Source organism: Serinus canaria, chromosome 8, assembly GCF_022539315.1.
Source record: "Serinus canaria isolate serCan28SL12 chromosome 8, serCan2020, whole genome shotgun sequence".
NCBI classification, from domain to species: Eukaryota; Metazoa; Chordata; class Aves; order Passeriformes; family Fringillidae; genus Serinus; species Serinus canaria.
In genome coordinates this window covers 10,348,897-10,373,623 of record NC_066322.1, presented here as the reverse complement: position 1 = coordinate 10,373,623, position 24,727 = coordinate 10,348,897, and the positions used below count along the sequence as shown (strand labels likewise).

Sequence of the window (24,727 nt, the reverse complement as noted above, 5' to 3'; positions counted from 1 at the left end):
TGTCCAGTCAGTCTTTTGCAGCTCAATAGGAAGCTAATTGCTGTCCTCTAAATCAGCCAGCAGAGTTTGCAGCAAAGAACTAAGAGTGGCAGCATAAGTGGGAGGCTGCTGTGACCACAGGAGGGCTTGTCCCCTTCTAACCAGCACACAAGGTGTACAAAGCTAGGGCAAGATGCCTGGCCAGTGGGGAGGTGGGATTTGCAGGTTACATGTGATGTCAGCTAGACCTAATAAAAATCTTTCCATTAAACTGAATCCAAATAGAGAAATTCACCAAAAGAGGATGACAGAATGGCTCTGGCAGCCTTCTCTCTGGGTTTGTTGCCAGCTTGTATCACCACTGCAATGTTATGTAAATCTGGTGTTTTATATTGGATTTCCTCAGTTAAAAAGAGAAATGAGAAATTGCCATTATTTCAATGGCTGTGAGCTGAAGCCATGGGACGGAAACCGTTGAATAGGTTATTTTTTTAACACCCTCCTGGGACTGAATTTTGTGCCAAGTTTCAGTCTGGAGCAAGTTCTGTGTGTGGGAGGGTTGAATTATAAATCTGTGTAGCCCTGGCTTTCTAATGGCCCTGCTGACAGGCTGTGAGCCCTAGCGATGCGAATGGCGCCCTTTCATGTTACACATCACTTGGAATTCTTGCATCAGTCGTTTCTGGCTGTCCCATGGGATGCATTTGGGCTCAGACAACTGATTGGATGATGGAATCAGCACCTCATTAGGGCTTTCAGTCAGGGCAATCTAATGATATCCAAACAAATGATCCAGGCAGGCAGCGTGGAGCTCAGTCACGTGCTGGCGCAAGGTGAAGACTGTCAGAGCTGGGATGTGCATGGGAAAAGGAGTAGTCAGGGTGGCTGAGGAAGTGTAGAGAGATGTGGCTGTGTTGAAACAGATGGAGCAGGAGCTCTGTGTGTTAGGCAGCCCCATGACTCTGTCAGCTGGGATTTCCAACGTGCACCACACTGGGAAAGGTGGTTGGTGTTTATAGACACTGACTGCAGCTGAGATGGTAATGGGAAGACCTTGCTGAGAACTGTGGTGAACATCACCTGCTGTTCTTAAGTCACTGTGATCTGTTCCAAATGCAAAATGGCTTTTTGTTTGTTTGGGTCTTTTTGGTTTTTTTGGGTTTGCTTTTTTTGTGTTTGAAATACAGCTACAGGATGAGTTCACTTTCAGTGATGCTGCATGTTCCAAGGAACTTCTAGAAACTAATCTATGATAGCTTGAAAATGCACAGTTATGAAACCAAGGGATTCTTAGTAATTTGGAAGCTAATCCACCATTTCTACTATTTTTGTTAAAGCTTCTATTCTTACCTAAGTTTTGCTTTGCTTTGTCTATAAAAAAAAGCTGAATTAAGTCCTTTTTCATCCGTCACTTTGTGTTTACTGGTCCAAGAAAGGACAGTTCCAAGATTGATAGAATGAGTCTTGCAATATTTAGGGGAAAGCAGCTTGTGAGCAGTATTGTCTGCTGGGCTGCACTAATTTGGAATAAAACGTCTCTATAAATTACATGCAAAAGAGTAGAAATGGCTCAGAAATTTTCAGGGCAGGACTACTGCTCTTTAGATGTTATCATATCAAAGAGAAGGCAGTATGCTGATCATTTTGACACAGTCCATCAGAGATTTTCATTTTCTTTGATGAGAATCTGATTGTAAAGACAGCTCTCCTATCTCCAGATGCTTAAAAGTACTCTGTACAACATAGAAAGTTTAACAGTGCTTCTTTGTGAAAGATTTCTCGCTCCTTCACTCCAGTGGTTATTTTCTGATTTGGCCATCAGCCCAGGCAAGGAGGTTTTATGGACAGAGTGCTCCATTCTTGGCAAGAGCATTTGTGCGTAGAAGCCCTCAAGGTGAATATGGTCCTGAATATGAAAGTTTTTAGACTTTCCCTGAATGCTGCTGGTTGTGAAATGGACTATTGCAGTAGGAATACTGCACATCCTGTGTCAGATGGGAAACTGCTGCTATTGTCAGATTACTGACACTCTATGACACACTTTCATAGAGTGTCAGTAACAACTAAGGCTGTTAGTAATCACTAACAGCCTTAGTGATTACTTACACTCTATGAAAGAGGCACAGAATAAGCAGGTGGAAACCCTGCTGCTTTCTGAGATGAGGTATGAAGTCTTGCGAAAACTCTCTTTGAGCAGTGGTTCTGAGAGTCCTCAACTAGTTATTAGAAATAGATGAAGAAGAACTTAAGAGCAGCTGTTGTACCTTTTTCTTAACTTGTCTTAAATGGGTAGAGTTTTAATATATGTGGTAGTTGTTGACTCTGTTCACCAAAGATCTGGACCAAGGATTAGTCCTAATTACTTGATCACAATGCCCAGGAACCTGGGAAAAAAGCAGAGGTGAGAGCTGTCAGGAATGTTGGAGCTGATCCAGCAGGTTGAAGATGTTGTTGCATTCATCATAGGTGTCTGTAGCCCTTGTGGAAACTCTGGTTTCCTCTGTGTGCAGAGAATAGGGGAAATAATAGGTATGAAGAGGTGTGATTATGTTTTGACACTTAAATGGTCACTACCAGTACCTAGTTTGGCCATTCATGTAACAGTGGCTATAGGTTTTGCCCAGTGACTTCTGTAGCTGGCTGTGAACATATGAGATTATATTTCAGAATCTGGATCAAGATTTTTAAATGAGGAATGGCCGTGTTGACAAACAGGCCAGTGTCATGTTTGACTGCACTTACTTTTAGAAACTCAGATTGTCTGCCACATCAAACTTGTTGTCCCCTACTGTGGGATTTGACAGAGTCTGGAAACGGGATGGGCCACCCTAAGTGCTTGGAAACGATGACTCCATCTCTATTAATAAATAAAGTTGTTGTCCTGTGGTCGTGAACGCTGTTGAGCTCATTGTTCAAACAGATTAACTCCCTGCCCCCCACAAAAATAGAGTGGCTATGTCCAGGCTTCCTATCAAGAAAGGTCACTGGCCTGTATTAGCCTGTGAATGCGTGAGAATTGTAGAGGAGGATGTTTGTTGGCCCTGGTGAGCACATCTGGGACTGTGCTAACACTTTATTAGCATGGACTCGAGCAGGACTGTGCGGGCCCATGCCCTGCTGCCAGTTTGTTTGCTGGTGTGTTCATAGCCAAAGTGAGGAACATGATGAAATTGGTCAACTCTCACAGTTGTCAAGAAGATCAAACTGTAACAAGATGCTGGAACTCTGAAAGCTCCAAATGTCAAGGGTTCCTGTGGGGGACAGCTCCAGCTGCTGAGCACCCTCCTGTGTCCCAGGCTATTGTTTTGGCATTAACTTGGATGTTGGAGTGCCTCCCATGTTTCACCATTTGCAAGGGTATAATTTGCTTGTAGGAATTCTTTCCCAGCACCCACCAACTGTTGTTGCAACTTTTTGCAGTGAAGAGCATGGAGACTGCAGCAATCTTGGGCTCTTGAACGAGTCACATGGAAGTTTTTTTTAAATCTAAATTGAAATTTCTTCTTTTGGATTTGCACCTTTTTCTAGCATTGCTTCTATCAGTGTAATTATGGAGGTATAAATATGCCCATGCTGTCCATGTAGTTGCAGAGATTCTCTAGCATGTGTACTGCTCTCAGGGTTAAATTTGTCAATGAAGAAGCAATGGAAAAATTGTTTATAGTGTTAGTAAGATTATTAATCCCAGAGGGCCTCCTCCCCAAATTTACCTCTGTAGCTAAAGCAAAAGGAAAGAGTTATTTGGAGAAGGGCAACAAACAAGACTGGAGAAATACCTGACTATTAATAGAATTTCTCAGTACATGTGGTTTGAAGAATATAAAAGGCTTTCAGAAGAAGGAGTAGCTAGTATCTGGCAATCTCTCTGTGTCATGAGGACGGGAGAGTTGCTGCAGTTTTTTGGTTTTTTAACTTAAGTGAAAACATATGGCCCAGCATACACTAAAAAACTAAACAGACGTGATCAGTGTAATATCTCTTCCATGCATTTAGTCAGTACTTGTGTCACTGCTTAGCAGTAATTATAGGTCTTCACTTCTACCCTTGTTCCTGCTCAGTTGTTTTGAGCAGAGAGGCTGCTTTGTTGGCCCTGAATCGGTTTGGTTTTGAAGGTGATAGTTATTTCTTAGGGAGTGATTCTGTTGTCACCATCTCAGAATTTCCCTCCCATCAAGACACTAGGAAGCAATTTCTTCCCCATGATGATAAGAGAATATTAAGAACATGTTTGAAATGTTACAGTTTTGTCAAATGTAATATGAACTACTGGCCAGGAGACTTTGTATTTTCACTTGATCCTGGAGGGATGTCTGGAACTGGTGATACATTCAGTGACAAAGGAATTAAGTCTTTGTCCAGACCACCAATGCTAATGGATGTATTGTGCAATGATTAACTGTTCTTGTACTTGGTTTTATTTGGATGTTCTCTTTTGTGTCAGTGCTCCTGGGAAAAGCCATGGTTCAGTGCTGCTCAGCAGTTGTTCAGTAGTCTCATGGGGCAGAGGTCATTCATCTCCTATGAAAATGTTGAATTTTCAGGCCTGCAAAAGTTGGCATATCACAATGTTATTGGAGAAAATCTCCTCTCTTTTCGTGCTTGCTCCTTCATAGCTTTTTCTTTTCCATTGGATTTCTTGGCATGAGCAATACTTAATCTCTGAGAAAACATATGCAGTTGGACATGACAATTTACAGCTGATTCAAGAAAAAAAAAAGCATTAGAAAAGTAGGTCTTTTTTCACCTAATCTTCTCACTCTTTGTAGAGACTGGAGTACCACATGCAGTCATCTTCCCTGCATTTGACTAGGTCTGAATTAGTCATTTTATGCTTTAATTCTCCAACTTTATCCTCATTTTGTTAGTGGTACTCTGTTGTACATATGATTTTCCTACTCCTACCATTAATTTGTTCTTCATGTCTTATTCCTCAAACAAAAAAGCAGAAGCACAAGCATGCATGGCTATTAGTTCTGTTCAGAGTTGGTATTAGGAAGATTGTTGTTTCTTCCTGAGTAGGAGGCACACTTCTGAACTAGATTCCAGTAGAATTTTGCATTTGACCAAAATTGGTAATAGTTGCCATTATCACGTGGGAATATAGATATAAAAATGTTGATGTTCCCCCGGGGAATTTAGCAGATTTTATAGCCTAAAGAAATGAAATGAGTGATTTGAAGGAGAAAAAAAGTTGAAAGTTTCAGAAGAGGTAGAAGATTGATTTTTCATTACTGAATAGAACTTCTAAAGGGAAGTTATGTTGTGAATTTTGAAATTAAATCCCTTCTCATTCTTGAGCTCTCATGATGGAAGTACAACAGTCCCTTATTTCAATCAAAACTGATGCTTTGCTGTTGAGTGTGCCTAAAAAATAGTCCTGCTCCCAAGTCATTGAGAAGGGAGATGCAAACCTTTCTAAGGTTTCAGTTTATTGGTTGACTCCATATTGGAGTTCTTCACAGAAGTCTTGAATTGCAGTGGAAACTCGGATATGATGTTATTCCTCTTTTCTATCTCCTGAAGAGAAGAGCAGATACTCTCTGGCTGTTGTGTTTTGAAGTGCCATTTATTAATGTTTCTACAAGGGTCAGAAGAATTAGGAATCACTGTAGTAGTTACTGAGTTTTTTGGCCTTGAAGATATTGCCTGGCCACCTGTGAAGGGTTATCAAAAATGTAGAACCCTCTATAACAACTGTGTTTATTTTCCTGCTCGTCTTTAACCAGCACACTGTGAATCTTTCAAGGACTGTTTTTATTTGGCATGAAGTTGCCTCTTTCTATGGACTTTATTACTTCCTGTGCATTGAACTTGAGTTTAGATCAAAATTGTTAATGCATGTTATTGCAAAATGTTGCCCATTTTTTTTCATAATTGTTTTTTAAATTAATGTTCCAACTTTCCAAGCCCTGGGATTATGTTGGGAATTAAGCTTGTATTCTGAGAAAACAAACTCTTGGTTGTGAAGAAAAGCTTGGAAAAAAAAATCCCTGAAGGCTCCAAAACGACAATGTAAATGAAGAGTCTAAATGTTATGTATTTTATTTATATCTTGTTATAAAAATGGGCCTTAAGGGCTTTTATGGAGCTTACTTTTAATGCATGCCAGGTTCTTCTAAAATTGCTAGGGAGGATACCATGCACATTCAGTCTTTTTTTTTTTTCTTTTGCTTTGTGTCTAGGCAACAGTATATGCCTCTTGTCTTAATGCCATTAAAAACCATCAATGGAGATCTATGAGGCGTGGCAGTTTTAAGTCCTGTTGTTAGTAAAGTGTGTCTCCAGCAAACCAGCTAAATCTGGTACAGCTAGTGACCTCAAGAAACCACTCTCTTGTATTTATACATGAGTTTTGGTCTAGGGACAGATACCTCAGTTTGTAGGTAGCTGTTTTTGAGAGCCAGTTCGCATTTGCAATGCACTGTTAAATGCTGGAATTCTTCATAGCTGCTTTTTTCTGCATTGACCTCCTAAAGTCAGCTGATCAATAATAAAAAGAAGTGGTGCAGGGAGTTTCAGACACATTGTGATACCTGTTGTAACCACTGGATTCCCAGCTTCACAAAGGTATGAATTATGTTGACTGTGTACAGTTGGAGATGGTGTTTCTGGAAGAGAGAATAGAACATGGTGAGACTTGGGTCCATGGCCTAGTGCTGGGCACCAAGGTGGAAAATCACAGTACGAGTCAGGTTGGCAGGGACCACGCTGGGTCATCTGGTCCAACCTCCCTGCTCAAGCAGGGTCATCTCAAATCACATTGCACAGGATTGTGTCCAGATGGCTCTGGGATACCCCCAATGAGGGAGATCCCACATCCCCTCTGGACAGCCTGTCCCAGTGCTCAGCCACCTGCACAGTGAAGTTCTTCCTTTTATTCAGATGGAACTTCCTGGGAATCAGTTTCTGCCTGGTTTCTCTTGTACCATTGCTTGGCACCACTGAGCAGAGCCCGGTCCATCCTCTGACACCTCCCTTCAGAGACTGATAGAAATTTTTTGAGGTTCCCTCTCAGTTATCTTGAGGCTGAACAGGCCCAGCTCCCTCAGTACTTCCTCATAAGAGAGATCATCTTTCATCATCTTTGTTCCCCTCCACTGCACTCGGTCCAGGAGCTCCATGTCCCTCCTGTCCTGAGGAGCCCAGGACTGGACACAGCACTTCAGATGCCACCTCACTAGGGTTAAGCAGAGTGGAAGAATCACCTCCCGTGACCTGCTGTAAAGATTATTCCTCAAATGATGTGAAAACCTTTCTGGTAAAGGTCATTCCTCAGCTCACATTTGGAGCAAGACCTTAAGGTAAAAAAAATGCTGAAGGAGGAATTTCATACAGAGTTGAACTTTTGAGTAGTATATTGAAAAAAAAAAGTGTATGCACTGGCTTGTGCTAAGAATTTGTTTGTAAATACTGTGATTTGTTTAATCCATAGCATTGGTAGTGTTTAGCTTACTCTCCCCACAAAGCTGACACACACGTGGCACTCTGTTTCCGTGGGACAGGGACCCATGTGCAGCCTCTTGGCAGACTTCACAGGATGTCAGTCAACCTCACTCGAGTCAGTCTGTTCCCAAAAGCTGGGGCTGATGCCCAGGACCTGCACAAGTGCTGGCTGGAGGGGTGGCAGCTGGGTGACCACCAGAGGAGATGGGCACTGGCCGTGGCTCCCAGGGCAGACACAGAGCACTGCAGCGCCGTGCTGTCCCCTGTTCCTGAGGCAGGGCATTCACACACTTAGTGCTGCCAGCAGGGGCATGCAGGGGGGCTGGGTTTTGAGGAAGGTGGCTGGTATGCACAACTTGAGAAATTACAGCCTCTTCTCTTGGCCACTTGAGAGTGCACAAACATCCCAGTCTGCCTGCTTTCTGGCAGGCAGAAGGTAGACCCTGTGAGATGCCTGCAGCAAGCCCTGTGGACTGGAAAGGCCTCCCATCTTTTTTTGGTGATACAAGCAAGAAGTTTCTGCATTAGAAACAACAATTTTAAGTGTTGTTGACATTTACAGTGAAGGTTTCCTCTATTCCTTCACATAAATAACAGAAAAAGGCTAAAATTGAGACTTGGGCTGATTCTCACTGTGTGGTCACTGTCTGCCTAATTTCTAACTATTTAGTTTTTCCAAATGTCTGAAAATTTCAAGGTCAACCTGAAGTCAATATGTACTTGTGTTCAGACAAATCATGCAGTACCAAGCTGGCTTTTGAATCTTCTGATGTTGTAAGGCAAAGTTGATAGAATATGTCAAGATAACTCAGGATTCTTAGATAAATGTATTTGACTCCTCCTCTAGATGGGAGAAAAATGTGCAGAGGCTTCTTGCTTTGTTTTTATAGTAAAAGTGCATGCATAGTGGTTGATAGATGAATGAGTTAAATAATCTCCCACTCTCCCCAGTGATCTAAATTCTCCATGACAAAAAAAAATATATATAATAGGCTATGGCTGCAGAAAACTGCAGTAGATTGCTTGCCCTGCTGATGTGTTCATGTAGACAACTTAGCCTTTCTTTTGTCCTTGCAAAATTTCTTTCACTCCTTGACTTCCAGACAGTGGCTGTGCACAAATCCTGTTACTTGAAGCAGGAAGGAATTGTTCTTTGTAGTATTTGTTACATGCACTTGCCCCCATTATTTTCACTCAGTACATGGGTGTCTAAGGCAGACTGTGCTCACCACCCCTTCAGTTTCTTACCCTGGAGAGAGCATGTCTCATCAATTGACTTTCCATAATGCACCTGCTTTCCTGGTGCCCAGTTCTCTTTAGTCAGTCTGGAGGTGAGCCCTGATATCAGATACCTGGGATACTCTGTGCAGGGGGTGATTGCAAGTGGTTCTCCACCTTGCCCCAGAGATCCTGCCAGTGGTTCCTTATTGTTCCCAACTGCTTTGTGGTCTTGTGCAAGGCTGCAGGTCAGCCACAGCAGCATCTGGCGATCCTCCAAGCCTTTCCCCAGGAAAATACAGAAAATACAGTAACTCCTTCTGGAGAAGGTCTTGTCTTTCCATCCTCAGCCATTATCAATGTTCAAGTACAAGTGCCCACCTTAGCAACGGTGCAGTAGAGTTCCAGCTCAACCAGAAAGATCTAGTGCCTGTCCCCTGCCCCAGCCATTAGCTTCTCCTGGCTTGTAGCACCTGCTCCTGGCTTCCAAAAAGAGGGCTAGACCAGATGAACTTAGTGCCACCTTCATTCTTGATGTGGGTGAACACTTGACAGTGAAGTACTTTGTCTTTTATTGAACTTCATTCAGCAATTTTGAATAGTAACACTGAGATCTGTGCAACTTGCAAAACTTTTGGATGCCATGTATTGTTGGACTGTGGAGTCTGATGAAGAGTTATTTGTCCCTTCATAATCTGTACTGATTACTCAATATTGTTGTTTGCTTTGTTTTTGTTTGGGAAGCACCTCCATTCCAAATGCTGCCACATCCACTCCTAAAGTAGTTTTATTTCATTCCTGAGCATTCACTGAGAGGGCATTGCTAATTATCTTGCAAGATGAGTAAACCAGAATCATTTGAGTGCATCACTCAACTGTATTCTTTTAATGTTTTTTCTGAAATAGTCCATGGGATGGTCTCCAAGTAGTGCAGGGTGTAACTTGTGGGTGGTAGAGAAACCTGGCATAACAAAAGCTTGGTAGATGGGAGGTTGCAGCCCTTGACATGCAATCCTTTGATGTCTTCTCTGAGAATGTGGGAAAACAACATCAGTAAAGTATGCTGTCCAGCAAAAGCCAAGGTGTGAAGCAGGCCAAGGAGAGGACTGTGGCATGATGCCATTAGAGGTCACAGCAACCTACTGCTTTTAGGGCAGATTTAGGGGAATAGCATTCCTGTTGAAGGGGAAGCTTGCTGCCTATGCATCAGAAGAAATTCTTGAGATGAAGGAAAACTAAACAGCACTATTTTGTTATCAAAGTTGCTTTTACCCTAATGAAATGCCTCGTCCCTTGCTCCTCTCCACACTACGATCTGAAGGTAATCACACTGCCCAGCTTGTAATGGTTGGCAGGTGCTGTCAGTGCTGCCATATCAAAAACTTCCTCAAATCTCAAAGTAATTGTCAGAGTTTTCTGTTTCTCACCTTCTTGTGTCTGGCCTGCTTGTTGTCAGGTTCAAAGCTCTTTGGCACGTGGGCTGCCTTGAGCTCCTGTGTTTATCCCACACATTTGTCCTGTTGCTGCTGAGGAAAGACACAGAGGAGAAGAACAGAATCTCCCCTAACTGTGCTGATTGCAGTAATTAGTCTGTCAGGAAGGCTGTGTAAGTTTGAGGTGAAAAATCACTTGTTGTCAGTTTTCTTAATGTTTCTGTACCGGTTTTAGTCTTCTGTAAAGAAATGAGACTTATTTGTTCATTTTGACTGTTGTTTCCTAAGAACTCTTGAATTAGTTGACTAATATATTTAAGAATATTAGAGTTATTTGCAATCTCCCAGGCAAAGAAGGAAGGGGACTAATTGTTCACAATCTTTTCCACTGTAAATGAAGCTCAGAGAAGCCATATTCAAAATTGCAAAGGGAAGTGATTGAATGTCCATATCGATCAAGGAGGATTCTGAGCTCATGGAATAGAAATCATTGCAAGTTACTAGATACAAAGAAGCTATGTCTGATATATGAAATCCCTGATTTGAAAACAGTTAAATACTAGTGGAGAATTTCAGGGAAGTATATCTGTTTTCTTTGGTTTTGTTCTCCTCTTAGGCATCTGCTTAAGACCACAGTTAGAGTCAGGATTTGGAGGCAGATGGACTTTTTGTCAAACCCAGTACAGAGATTCTGAAGTTACTGGCACTTTTGTAAATACAGCCTAGCCAGAGCCTTACTGCTTCTTGGCCCTGGTTGGGTCATGGTAAAGGAGTTTGCATCTCTTTGGGGAGAGAGGTGGAAAAATTAGGGACAAATGACAAAATCTAGAGGGAAACAGACTCCAAAGTTTCCATAGCCAGTAGAATTATTATATGTAATCATTGTGCTTCTGCAACTAAATGCAATTAATTTTTGTGTGTGCCTGTGCTTGCATAACTTACATCCCCTGCTTGCTGCAGCATTCACAGGGTATCAGTGAGGCTGCAGCTCCATGGGAATTTCTTTATGCAGTTATGGTGCTTTAATTGAAGAAAGACAGACAGAGGAACCTAAACTGAAAGTAACCCACAGAATAAAAAGCATCAGTTTTAGCCTGGTTCTGTTCCTGCATCCAGTTCACCACTCAGCCACATAAAAGCTTTTCTGAAGGCAAGCAGTGACAGTGGTGCTGGCCTTTTCATGTCTGAAGTGTTTGTGAGACTCATCTCAGGGCAGGGGATATGAAATCACTGCTATAAAATGTACGGTGCTTGTTCCCTGTGACACTTTCAGTGCAAGGCAATTACACACTGCATCAGAATTTGGCACATAACATGTCTTTGCAGGCTGTGTGTGAAGGTCATTGTCCAGAGAAAATAGGAATATTCAACTTCGTGTTCCTTCCTAATGAGAGCCTTTCAGTTCCTTCAAGTAACTGCTTCAGATGCTTTACTCCACATTGTTTCTCATTTCCGTTAGAAGTCAGAACTTGTTCCTAATGTCTTCTTCCTTTCTCCCCAGATAATCTGATCAAAGCCATCCTGTCAGCAACCAAAGATTATCGTCTAACTCCAGCTCTTGACAGGTAAGATGAGACCTTCAGAACAGAAGAAGTGATTCTTTTCCATATGTCCTAAATAAATTTTTTAGACGTTTTTTGCCAGAAATTATTGCCAATACATTTGGATGTGGATGAGTAAGTCAGGAGCTGAAAACTGAGTCCTCTTTAGAGTAAATCTGTAGACTCTGGAGACCTTTGTCAAGTCAAACATAAATAGAAAAAATCATTTAGCTTTTGACTATTTCCTAGTCGTTTTTTTCATATGCTGTTCCAAGACATCCTCTTGCCCTGTTTTCAAATAGGTAAATAGCAGGTTTTCAATAAACACTTTGCTCTTTTCCAGCCTTTCTGACAAAGCAACAGAATCACAAGGAACTTTAGAAGGAAAGAAAGGACTGGCTTATTTCAACAATGTTTTTCATTAATACCTCACTCTCAAAGTAGGAATATTTGGTTGTGTTGGCCAAGCCTGTGCTAGGATGAACAGGATAGCAGTCTCTTGGGTCCTGTGATATTTGAATTGATGCCTTTAGAAGGAGCTCCTTTGGTTCTTCAGTTCTGTTGTAGAGGTTGTTTCTGAAACTCACTGGCACGTTGACAATCATCTTCCCAGTAATAGTTCTTTAGTCCTTCCTGTCCTTGCTTTTCTGTCATTCCTTCCATTTTTCCTGCAGGTTTGGTTTAGTGCCACCTCCCATATTAGGGGTAGTTTTTTTCAGAAGCTGTCAGAGTTTTTTATTCTGGGACTTGAGCTCTTTTCAAAGTCCTGGTAATACATCTTTCCAGTGGTACTTGACCCAGGCTGACAACACAGTTCCTGCTTCCTAAACACATGGGTTTTATTTCCTGGCCCAGCTCCCCTTCTGCCCACTTTTGGTGACAAAGTTCATAAGCTTAACCAGCCTCTGTGTAGGTCTCTGCATCCCTCATGCTGATTGTAGAGCTTGTTTGCTGTAGTTGGGAGTTACTCTCTGTGTGAAAGCTTATTCTTAGTCTTGCACAGTCTATGTGTTAATTTAGGTTTCTTTGAAGTTTGCCTTGCCTCACAGCAGTGCCAGAGAGGGTTAGCCTTCAGATTTTGGATTAATTTGAGAAATTATGTCTAGAAGGTAAAACCATTTTACAAATGACCTTCTTAGAGATTTTGCACACAACTGAGTCTCATCCATCTGGGGTTTATCTCAGTTCTGGTTGGAGAGTTAAGATTTCAATCTGTTGGAAAATCCACATATAGACTCTTTCAGAAGGTTGCTCATCTGAAATTAGTGTTAATGACAGAGGGCAGGTGGAAGATTCTTGCAGTGAAGGTTAATGCAGTTGTGACCCTTGCTGCTCACCTTCTTTTTGAGGAGTAGAATGTTTCATGGTTTTTAAAAGTAATTCTGCAGGAGATTCTGAAACATAACGACTCTGGCATGAGCCACTCACTTTGGTGTGTGCTCTTTATAATGAGTTTGGCACAGAGATAGGAAAGATCTAACACTTAAGGCCCAGGAAATGTATGCAAAATCCATGAGATACCAAGTGCAAATGAGACCTTAGGAACAGGCTATACGTTTATTTCTGTGGTTTTGCAGCAACAAGGTTTGGTGGTGTGTAAACACACAGATACCTTGGGGCAGTACTGTTTCCTTGGGAATGGTGATAAATCCTTATCAGTGGATGTTGGTTGTGTAGAACATATGCATCACAATCAAATACCTTCCAAAGCCCTTCCAAGTGAGCAGGTCTTAGGAAGGATAAAAACAGAAGTGTTTATGAGAGGAAGGGACTCAAGGCTTGGGATAGCAAGCTGGAAAGTGAGAGCCTAAAGGAAGAGGTAGATGGAGTTGCAACAGAGGAGTTATCAGGAGAAAGAGCTTGGGAACTGTAGGAGGTGTTAAGGCTGCTATAGTGCTGCTCTGGCAAACCAGCTTGGTGAGTGGGGCACAGATGAAAACTTGGGTATTGTTCCAGAAATGTTCTTCAGTTGTGGTCATCATGAATTCCAGTGCTGGCAGCAATGGCTATCTGCCATTTTGGATTCCTAAAAAGTTGGTGGAGAAGACTGGTGGATGAAGGCTAGCTCCTTCCTCATCTTGTCTCAAGTTCCAAGCAGATCCTAAGAGTTCCCCTCCATGGCAGCACCAGTGTGCTGGGGGCAGAGCCTTGGGTCTCTCCCTTCCTGCTCACTGGTCAAGGAGAAAGTCCAGACCTCTCCCCTTTGCTCAACACCTTGAAGCAACTGGAGAAAGCCTGACTTAGGGGACCTTGAAAGGTCCCTTCCAACCCAAACCATTCTTGGTTATATGATAGAGAACTGGGAAAATGTCCTATTGTGGAAGAATTAGATAAGAGACACAAGTCAAGTCTGTTAGGTTCAAGGGCTTGGGCTTGGGAGATCTTGTGAACTCTTCCACTTGTAGCCTCTCAGAAGTCCAGTGGGCTGATTCTAGAAGCAGGAAAAGGGCTCCAGGTTCACCTTCTTTTCAGAATGGAGTTACACCAACATTGTCTCTGTTGGCAAGTCTAAGAAGCCATATTTGCAACCGGTCTAAGAAGCCATATCTACTGCTGCTGCCCTTCTCCTTGTGCTGCTGCTACTGTTTAAAAGGGGACTTCAAAGTAGATCAGTGAGATGATTCCAGTTTATGAGCTTTTCTCTCAACCCAGGTCATTCCAGTGACTCCATTTCCAGAGCTCCCCTCCCACCGAAGAGTTGTGTGGGCACAGAGCTGAAATGGCAGCAGGAGAGGCAGAGGCTGGGATGGGTGGGGAGGGTGAGCACTGCCCAGCCCATTGGAGTAAGTGTTCATACACTGAAGGCAGCTTTCCCAGGGGAAGGGTGGGAGAGGCAGGAAAGGTGAGGTCAGAGCAGTGCGTGAGAGCACAGAAAGGAAAGAGAGGATTAGAGTTGTGTGGTGGAGGATCTCTACACCAAGCCTTTGCTCTTGTTCCTACCTAAGCTTCTCTATTTGTGCCCTCCTTCACAAAGCTGTTCCTTGAGAAGTTGCATTCACTTGCCTCTCATAAGCCCTGGAAATGAACTTTGTTTGATTATTCCTGTGCTAAAGGGCATCCTGATGCACCTTTCCTGACACAATGTGCTGACACGGTGCTGAAATGAGGCAAACGTGATCCTTCCAGGTATGCGTGCACTTTTCATCATCCCACAGCAGCTTTGCCAACTCACTTCCACTAATCCCTCCATTGTGTTATAGCTAGCAGCAGCTGGAGGGCATGTGAACAAAGGCTGTGGTTCACACCTGTACCACAGTGTGCATGGTGCCCTGCTTTCTTCATGACTCCTTATTACAGCACCGTTGTGTTGAGTAGTAACCTGCTCCAGGGCACGGGGCAGGTAAAGCTGCAGTGATGTTCAGGAGGGCAGTTACAACTCACCCCTGAGCTTGTCTGGGAAAGTTTGGAGATCCAGGGGATTTTCTCTAGAACCATTGACCTCTTCCTTCTGAGCTGGCATGACTTTCTCCCTAACACAGATGTCAGTGGGCCTCATATTTGAAACTTCTTGCCCTCCATTGGCTTTTCCAGGCCCACTTATATTGCTGAGATTTTCATTGCTTGATTTAGTGGCTCCTCCAGTGGTCTGTCCCTCATTCTGCAAATGGATCAGGGCTTGATTTATAATTCCACAGCCCATCTGCTGGCTGGACTTCAGTGGATTTTTGGGTTACATCTCTGTGGTGATGACATGTAAATTTCCTATGAAAAGACGTAAATATAAAAGCCTGACTGACATTTTTTGTATTGCCTCCAGCTGGTAATGAAAGAACACTGAGAGTTTGAGCTTATAACTATCACAGTCTTTACTAATGCAGTAAATTACCTGAACAAGTGAGGAAAGGATTTGATAGAACAAAGAGAGGTGTGTGTCCCCCTCTGGTTCAAGTTGATAGCACCCATTTAAGTAACAGCAGATCAAACCAGAGTATGTTAAGCCTCCTTAAGCACCAGCTACCCTAAAGATGTATTTTTTAATTATTCTGTTATATCTTTCCTCAAAGCCTTCAGATCCAAAGTTGCATAAAGAAAGGCTTTGTGGTTTTTCTCCTCTGACAAATCCCTAAAGCACTTTGATAAGAGAGAAGAGGAAACAGGAATTGCTATGAAGCATATACATGTTTACAGTTCTATATTGTTCAAGAAAATCTGCATGAATCCTGCTTTTCGTGTAGATGAACTGAACCTTGGAGTATCTGTGTCATGAGTCTGTACATCTGGCTGCAGCTCCCAGCTTAGGGCTTTAGGGAGTATCTGTTGTGGAAAGTCCATGACCATCCTTCATACCACCCTGGTAGCAAACTGAAACATGGGCTGTGTCTGATGTGCTCAATCCTTGAAATCTTCTGGAAAAGAAATAGGGCTTTGACATACTGTGTAAACAAGCACAAAGGTGTTTGCACACTTCTTTGTGGAGAAACAATTGAGCTGTAACTGATGCTGCTTGCACTGTGTATTTCTTCACCCAGAAACTTGCCCAGAGCCAGCAATCACTGTGCAGGTTTCCCATGCTCAGGCACAATCAGTAGACAGAGTACATTTGAAAGAAATTTAAGCTGTTAGAAGATCAAAGATGAGACCTTAGGGTCAGAAAGTTACTAATGAAAAATCTTATCTGCAGTCTTAAGGAAAAAGGAGAATGCATTTAAATATGTCAGAACCATGAGGGTAGAAGAGTGGTTCAGACATGAAGCTGGGCAAAAGTGATTAACCTATCAATTACAATGAGTAAAGGCAGAACCGTTCAGTTAAGTATTTGTTTCATTTTTGGGGGTAAAGATAGAAAGATGTCTCATTTTACAGCAATGATGAAATACTTTGTGATTCTTTTATTAATAACTACAAGGATATTAAATGACAAATATATATCTTTTAAAGTCAGTAAACACTGAAGAGTTAAATAAAAAATACTTGTTGTTATAACTGTTTGCTTTTTAGCCCTTCCTGGAATGTTTGAGAGAACAGCAAAAGTTGTGCCATTCCTGGAGAAACATGGGAGATAATACAGAGGTAGCTGTAAGTTGATTCGTTTAGTTTTGCAGGAAAAATCCTGCAGAGGACAGAGGCAGGATGGCAGCATAACTGATGTTATGTTACTTTGGGTTTGTGGAAATTAAATCTTGCCATGCAGAAGATATATTTTTAGATTAACTAGAAGCTTGAATGGTAAAGGTAAACTTTTAGAGGCATACATTAGTTATTTGTCTCAGTCCATTATGTTCTGTTTCTATACTACACCATTTAGAGGTATCCTTTTTAGGAATAGAATATGTTACACAGCTTTAAGAAGTTATTGTCAGTGTGGAGAATTAATCCTTTAGTGACACTTGTAGTGTAATCCTGCTGGCAGGTGTTCACAGGGGCTAAAACCAGTCTGGAGTAAATGTGAAATTGCACTAGGAAAATTTGCCAGAACCAAAGACTGGGAAAGTAACAAGCAGGAGGGCCAAGTCGGTCCTGGCTTTTTTGCTGCATCCTTCACTGGAGCCAAGTCAAAAATCAGGCATCACTGAGGCAGCAATGCAGGTCATGTTTACAAGATGAGGATTATATTCTGCAAACCAGTGATTGTAAGAGGAGTGGAATGATGTAAGTGAAACCTCTGTGTAAAAGGCACTCTACCTTGAGCAGCATTAGCTCTGCATGCTGGTCTTCCAGAATCAGGACTTTGGAGATCTGGGCAGAAGTTGAGAGTTGTTCAGGGACATACTGCAAGTGTTAGTCGAGACCTAGAAGAGCTGCCATACTGTGCAAGATGTCATGAGCTCACTCCAGTTTGTCTGGTCAACAGAAGATTAGGAGTGGGGTTTGATCAGTCTGTGAGTCCTGTGTGGGAGCAGGGCCATGAAGCTGCTTTGGCTGGTGGAACTGGTTCTTCTGTCTCGTGTGCAGCAGCTCATACTCACCAGCCTGCCCTGTGAGAGGCAGATGTTTATACACAGTGCTTTCTCAGTAAGTGGATCTCATGCAGATGTGGAAGGGACTGCTGACAGTAGATGGTGCTTTAATTTAGCCGAAAAGCAAAGAAAGCAATTAAGTGGTTTGAGGTTGAAACAAGCAGATCTGTATTCAGAATTGGTAGAAACATCCTAACAGTAAGTGGGAAGAGGATAGAGTGGAGTGCCTGGAGCTTGCAGCCTTTGGATTTCAGCACTGTATTCTTCTTCAAAACAGAAAATTCAAAAGGAGTCATAGCTGAGAGACAGCTGAGTAGAGCAGGTACAGTATTTCACACAGCAGTCTGTTTTTTAGGTCAAACTTTTCTGTCCTAATCATCAAAAGAGTGTATTTCCTTCTGAATTATCACTTGGCCAGAACTGAACTATGTCTCTTTCTCCCTCCTACAGCACCTTTTCCTTAAAGGTTTTGACAAAGCTGTTATCATCTTTGTCACTGATTTTGGTGTACTTGGGGCTGACTCTCCCTTTCCTCTTTCTCACAATATACTGCTTGAACCAGATCTTGTGTCTGATTTCTCCTTGTTGCCAGAACTGGTTTGCTTGGGGTTTTTATGCTATGCCACCATCTATAAAATTCTTTCTCTGTTGTGGTTTGATTATCACAAGCACACACTTCTTTAGCCCTTGGGGATCCTGGGCTAATATGTCCATCTGCATGAGGAAGTTTTTTCTTTTTCAAGAGCTTGGGTCTGCAGTGGAACTTTATCTGGGCAGGGGAAGCTGTTCCTGAGCGTTTCTTGATGCTGTTAATTTTGCACATGTCTCCAGCAAATGTCTCTGTCAGCAGAGTGACCTTCAGTGGTTTAGCTGAGTCTTTTAAGTGCCCTTCAGCCCTGCTCTGCAAAAAAGGAACCCCACATAAAGACAGCTTTCCTCATGCTGGCTCTTTAGACTTTTCACAGAGAGGACAGCCTAGAAGCGACCAGTTGACTGTGCCTGGGACTAGGAAGGCTGCCTAGTTCAGGGATCTGCTCCAAACAACTGATTGCCTTGGACCCTTTCCGAAAAAGGCCCTGCAGACACGTATTCCTTCAGTGAACTACCAGAGATGGAGGCACGCTGCCAGAAGAGCCAGCTGCATTTGGGATTAGATGGCTGGAAAGAAGTCCTTTCTCTGTCTTCAAAACAAAATCGCTTTTTAACATCTGCTGCAGAGTTCTCGTGACTCAGGGTTCCACGAGAAACTGTTCTCTTCCTTCTCTTTCCTGTTTCTTTGTTAATTAAGGTTATTTTCCTTCCCTTTCCTCACCTATTGTGTCTCCAGATACATTTCCACTGGACAGGCGTGTTGGGGAAGTGTCTATTTTTCTCAATCTAATGTTTTTCTGTCCCTTGAAGTTTTATGATAACAGCAGCAATTTTGGTCTCAGCAAAGTGAGCACACCCCACATACCTGGTGAGATCTGCCTGCACTCATAAAATCGCTTGGAGAGAAGACTTCCTCACTAAACCTTTGGTTTACTGTTATTTCAGTGCTGAATGAATAATGAGATGCTTCAAGTAAACAGATGGGTATGATTCAAGCCCATCATACCAGGGGTGTGTAGGGAGAGGAGCTGCTTGTCCTGACAGCTCATCTCATTAGGACATGTGGTGTGAGGTGTTGAAAGCAGTTTATCATGTGTAATGCCTGGGCAAGATGAGGTGAGCTGGGGATCAAGTGTATCTCTGTCCCCCTCTTAATTCTTCATATTTACAGAGGTTTCCTCTAGTTCTCAGATTCTCTGGATGCATGCAAACTAAATATGTGTTCTCTCTGAAGTTCTGTTACAAAAATCACTTCTCTCCTCTGTTTCTTCCACAGTCTCAGCTGCCGGCGATGTATTATTGTGGGAAATGGTGGAGTACTTGCAAATAAGTCATTGGGGTTAAAAATTGATGACTATGATGTTGTTGTCAGGTGAGTCTTTGGCATTACAGTTCTTGTCCCATATTCAGTTTCTGTATCAGTTCATTTGCTATGCAGGCAAACTTAAATCTGTACTAGTGACAGTATCCCTTTGTATGGAAGCATTAACTTACAGGGAGAGTAAAAATAGACTGAGCTTAAAAAGGTTTGTTATAAATGATGATCACATCAAAGGGTAAAGGCATTCCTCAAGCTTTCTGTTTTCCAAAGCTTCTTGGGAATGTGGTCTCTTGTATGATATCACTTGAACCTTCCCTTCATAGCTTCTTTCTAAAAGGTGCTTTTGTGATTCCCTTAGGTGGTCAAGCAGTAACTCACACTGCTGGATTTGCTCCCAGATACATTCCTGTGGTAGCTCAGGACAGTATTATTGGTCATACATGTGTAGCATTCCCCAGGAACTGCACCTCACCGTTAGGATGGGCAGGACTAAGAATGGTGCAGCATAGGGTGTTAGGAAGCAGGAAGCCTCCATGAGAGAGGACCCAGCAGTGACTGAACACCTGTAAGTGTGCCCTAGAAACTGGCAACACTTTGGCTCTGTGTCTCTGCAGATGACAATGTTGAATAAGGCAGCAGAAGCAGAGTGGTGGGAGTGCCAAGGACCACAGTCAGAGTCAGGACTTCTTGCTTTGGCTGAGGACCTGGATCATTGCCATCCCAGAATGCCTGAAAAACGTGCTGATATGTGAAATCACAGGTCTAGTCATAACTCTCAGTCATAAATCTGTCAAGTCAGGGAGGCGTTCTGGGTGACTGGAGATTAACAAACATAATACCTGTACTAATGGAGAGTGAGAGAGTGCGTGTAGGAGGGAGGGAGGATGTGCTCTAGGGAGCTACAGACCCATTAGTCTGACCTGAAAAAAAATGCAGTTTTCTATCAGGTTTTGAGTAACAAAATATTATTGTGGTAAATAATAAAAGTGGGGTAAACTGCAATGTAAGTTTAGAAAACTGGTTTAACGTAGTCTAAGTTGGTATTTTTTCCTTAGTACAATAACTGATTTTGTATTAAAAAAAATGTATCTGATGTAATCTCTCTCAACTTTAATCAGCTTTAAGACATGGTGGCAAATAGCAAATTCTTTGCTAAAGGTAGAAGAAGGAAAGGGATTAATAAAGGAATTTAAGGCAGGTATTATTTAGCACAGTTTATATTCTCTTCCATGTGTAAGGAAAGAATAGGACAGACAGAGAGAAATAAATATCCTCTAACTCTGGATAAAAAGACCAAGATCCTTTCAGTCTTTGATTCCTGTGAATGGTTCCCTGCTTCTCCATCAGTATGCTTGATGGAGAGGGCACAGAGATGGCTGTTCAGAACAGGACAAAATTTTTACAACCCTTCTCCTAGCTCATCCCGCTGTCAGTTGATAACAAAGAGCTCTTATTCCTTGTCATACTTGGGTGACTTGTAGTTATTTCAGCTGAATTAAAATGTAGTTTATAGCCTTTCCTTGGGCTCAGGTTATTAAAAAAGTAGCAAAAGAACAGTTCAATCCATCTGGTCTAAGCCACCCACTAAGATTTACATCAGAAAGGCCACTATTTAATTTCAAAATGAAAACTTCAACTTTTTCTCTCCACATCAGTAAATCTATGTCAGTTTGCAAGCTGGGAGGATAAGAGGGCAGCTAAGCACCTGTGCTGTTGGTGGGATGGATAAAGGAGAGAGAAGTCAACTGTAAAGGTTAAATGAAGCCAGGTGCTTGGATATGTATCCAACTGCTTGCTTTATTCCTGTGGAAGCTGGGGAAGTCCCACGTATTATAACATCCTTTTTCATACACTGAAGAACTCATTTGAAAGGTGATATTTGGGACCTAGGGAGTGAATTTTAAGTGAAAAAATGTGGTACGTTTGTGGACAAAGGAGTGACCCAGCAGTATGTGGAGTTCTTTGATGCCTCCTGCGTTACCATGTGAGGTTTGCTAATTGCAGCAAGAAATTTTGTTCTTTGCAGTGGAGATAGCCCAATTCAGCTTCGTCAGTTCTAAAAGAGCTTGGAGTGAGTTACTGTTTTTCTTTACCTAGACATTATCAGATTTCAGTGCAGATGTTATTTCCAGTTGTCCCACTATTTACCTGGCAGGACTTCTTGCAGCAGTCAGTCATCAATGCTCTGAAATGCCTCCTTAGAACAGATTGCAGACTGGGCAAAAATAAGCGTGTAACAGAAATTGCTGATTAGAACCAGAGAGGGATTCACCTGATGGTGATACTTGAGTGGTATCTGAAAGGATCTTCATGGTGGCAGGGTTGGGAGTTAGTGTCTCCATATGTAATCAGTGAACATAGACAGAAAAACACTCTGGAACTTCTTGTGGAGAAAACTGCCCATCCATGGGCAGTACAAGGAGGTCTGAGATCCTAACTGAGGTTTTCCAAGATTCAGCTGTATTTATAACCACCAGTGCATCCTGCCTGGGCAGGTGTTTGGGCTGTGGAATCTGAACCTTTGGGTGCTGTGGCTGCCTGTACATTCCCTGCTCCATTGCTGGCACTGCCCTTGGGGCACTGCCCTGGCCCTTGGTGTACTGCTCTGTCCCTGTGGCTCCATCAGCAGCTCCCACTCTGGCCCTTTGCTGGACACCTGAGTTCACTTCACCTGGGGAAATGGTTTGGTTTATTTCCTGATTAGATGCCATGCAGGGCTCCCAAGTTTTGAGAGTGTTAACAGAGTAAGCAGCAAATCAGTGAACCCAGCAGCTGGGGATGGGAAAAACCCTGCCAAGGAGCTGCACAGTGGCATTTGAAACAACTGCAGGCACCTCCTCATCCTAAAGAAAACAGATGAAATTATGTAAAACTTGCTTTCTTTGCAGAATATTGATAGTATTGGTAGTATTCTGTTACCTTTAGAGCTGCATGCTTTTGCTTTGTATAAGGTCATCTGCCCCAAAGAGACACAACACCTTAAAGTTTAAATACTGCCCACAGGAGAAGTGAGTGGTGTGTGAATGTGCCATCAGCAACAGAGGAAAAAGCAAGGGATCAGGCTGGCTGGGAGCATTGTACTCCGGTCTAGTTCCTCAAAGTCAGGCACAAAGGCTTTATAAACCATGGGAAAAGACTTCATCTGCTGTGTTCATTGTGGTGGTGCTAATTCTTAAATTGTTTTGCCTTTAAGATTTTATTCCTGGTGATAAAATAAGTATTTTTGCTTAAAATGATTAAGAATGTATTTCTCTAGATTTTGAATATGATTTCAGATTGTATAGAGATTTTTATTCTACTAAAAGTTTTCCAATGTAAAATACTTACCCAGGCTAGAAAAGGCAATCCAGCATTCCTACATGGCAAAATTTGCAGTATATTGAACAACACCAAGTTCAAGAATGCTGCAATAATTCAAGCAGGCAATCCTGTGCCATCAGAGGCTGCTGTTTGATGTCAGCGAGATTTGTATTACAAGTTACATGAAATTTCCTCAGCTTTGGGTTTTTAATCTTGAATAGAAATTCTGAAAACTTTAATGTCATGAAAGTCATCATGGATGTTCATGCCAAAGCAGTTTGCTTTTTCAAGGGAAAAAACTTTGTTCCTGAGAAATGTTTTAACAAAAGCACAGTTAAATATGTAGCATCCTTTTAGAAATCAGCGTCCCCAAGAGCAAAGCTGTGTGACTGCTTGAGTGTTTTCAGAGGGGGATGCACTTCCACTGCAGAAACTCCTTGGAGCCTGTGAGACTGCAGTGGTGCTGAGCCTTGTCCCAGCCCAACCTCTTCCTTTGTGCTGGCTTTGCAAGGCAGCTCACTCTCCCAATGGGCCAGTTTGGGGAATTAAAGAGGTGCAAATTGATCCTATGGATTTTTTTGGACAATTATTAGTTGGATTATTTCTCTATGCAGCCTCTCTGCAGGTGAGTGGTGTAAGCTCTGGGCTGGGGTTGAAAAATGAGACCAGTTTCAGTTTGTTTAAACTGATGAGGAGCTTCATCATCTCTTTCAGCACAGCCTTGCAGAAACCAACTAACACATCAAAGGAGCAATGGGCCATTAAAATGTTAGTGCTTAGTTTGTTACTCTAAATGTGCAAGGACAATGATCTTCACTTTTCCAAAGCCTCCAACCCTATTTAGATCACAGGAGTTGAGTGCAGAAATGGCTTGCATTATATTCAATGATAGAATTTATGTAACTTCTAATTAAGCTGTCATCGCTTGGTACAAACCTCAGTGAGTGTTTGTGATGAAGAACTGCAAGAATTAAGATTTGCTACTGTAGTAGCTGCTACAGGGAGCTCCTGCCCAGCCGTGATTGCTGGGCATCAACACACAGGAGTGCAAGTGGGAATCTGAGTGTAAGTGGGAATCTGTGACAGTGTCTTCTCTCTGGTTGCCCTGCAGGCTGAACTCGGCTCCAGTGAAGGGCTTTGAAAAAGACGTGGGTGGCAAGACAACGCTCCGGATCACATATCCTGAAGGTGCAATCCAGAAAATGGAGCAGTATGAGAAGGATTCCCTGTTTGTTCTGGCAGGATTCAAATGGCAGGATTTCAAGTGGCTGAAATACATTGTTTACAAGGAGAAAGTGGTAAGAACGCTGTCAGCTGACACTGTGAAGGTCACCTAATTAGTAATGATGGGCAGACATTGTATCACCATCACATCTGCCACATTTTGGTCTGAGGAGAGTTCCACTCTGTGTCCTGCTGAATTTAAGTGAAGACTCTCTTTACCTACATGGACTTCAGCTTTAATTATGTTCTACAAAGACATCTCTCTGTAATCTGTGTTGCATCACAGATGAGGCTTGGTATTCAAGATTGTCACTGCGCACTGCGAACAATTAAATTAATTTTTAGTTATCTTAAAGAGTATTTAAAAGGACCAGGTTTTGCATGGATTTTATGGACTCTTAGGATTTAAGAGCAGAGGAAAGCAGAGAGCAATGGGAAAGGGAAGAAATGGGAGTTTGAGGACAAGAGTGTGATGTCACAGGAGGGGAGGAGGAGACAGCAGCAGCACAACTTGTTGAAAAGGCTATAGTCAGACTTAATGTGACCTCCTCAATAGCACAATCCATTACATTTTGCTCAGTTACTGAGATTCATTATTTGTATTTGGTTAAAGTATCATCCAGAACAACAGTATCAAGTCTAATTTTAGAACACTGAAATAGTGGATACACTGCATTGCCAATGTAAAAATTTTACCCCCTCATTTGCATGAGTGCACTTCTGAAGCACCATGGACCTGTTAATAGTCAGGGTTGCTCTCTTTAATTCACCTACCCAGAA

The 24,727-nt window shown here is 42.4% G+C and overlaps 1 protein-coding gene across 8 annotated transcripts in view; it reads left to right on the top strand.

Moving 5' to 3' along the window:
• Positions 1-24,727, top strand: part of ST3GAL3 (ST3 beta-galactoside alpha-2,3-sialyltransferase 3) — a 171,256-nt gene that overhangs the window by 101,403 nt on the left and 45,126 nt on the right. For 7 of the 8 annotated variants that reach the window (XR_007778204.1, XM_030226393.2, XM_050977792.1 and 4 more), the window contains 3 exons: positions 11,575-11,638; positions 19,379-19,474; positions 23,835-24,021. Coding sequence is in view for 7 of the 8 variants with exons in the window: in XM_030226393.2 (XP_030082253.1) it covers positions 11,575-11,638; positions 19,379-19,474; positions 23,835-24,021 (347 nt within the window). In the remaining variant the exon portion in view is untranslated. The remainder of the gene's footprint in view (positions 1-11,574; positions 11,639-19,378; positions 19,475-23,834; positions 24,022-24,727) is intronic. The other variant, XM_050977790.1, reaches the window with a different exon arrangement.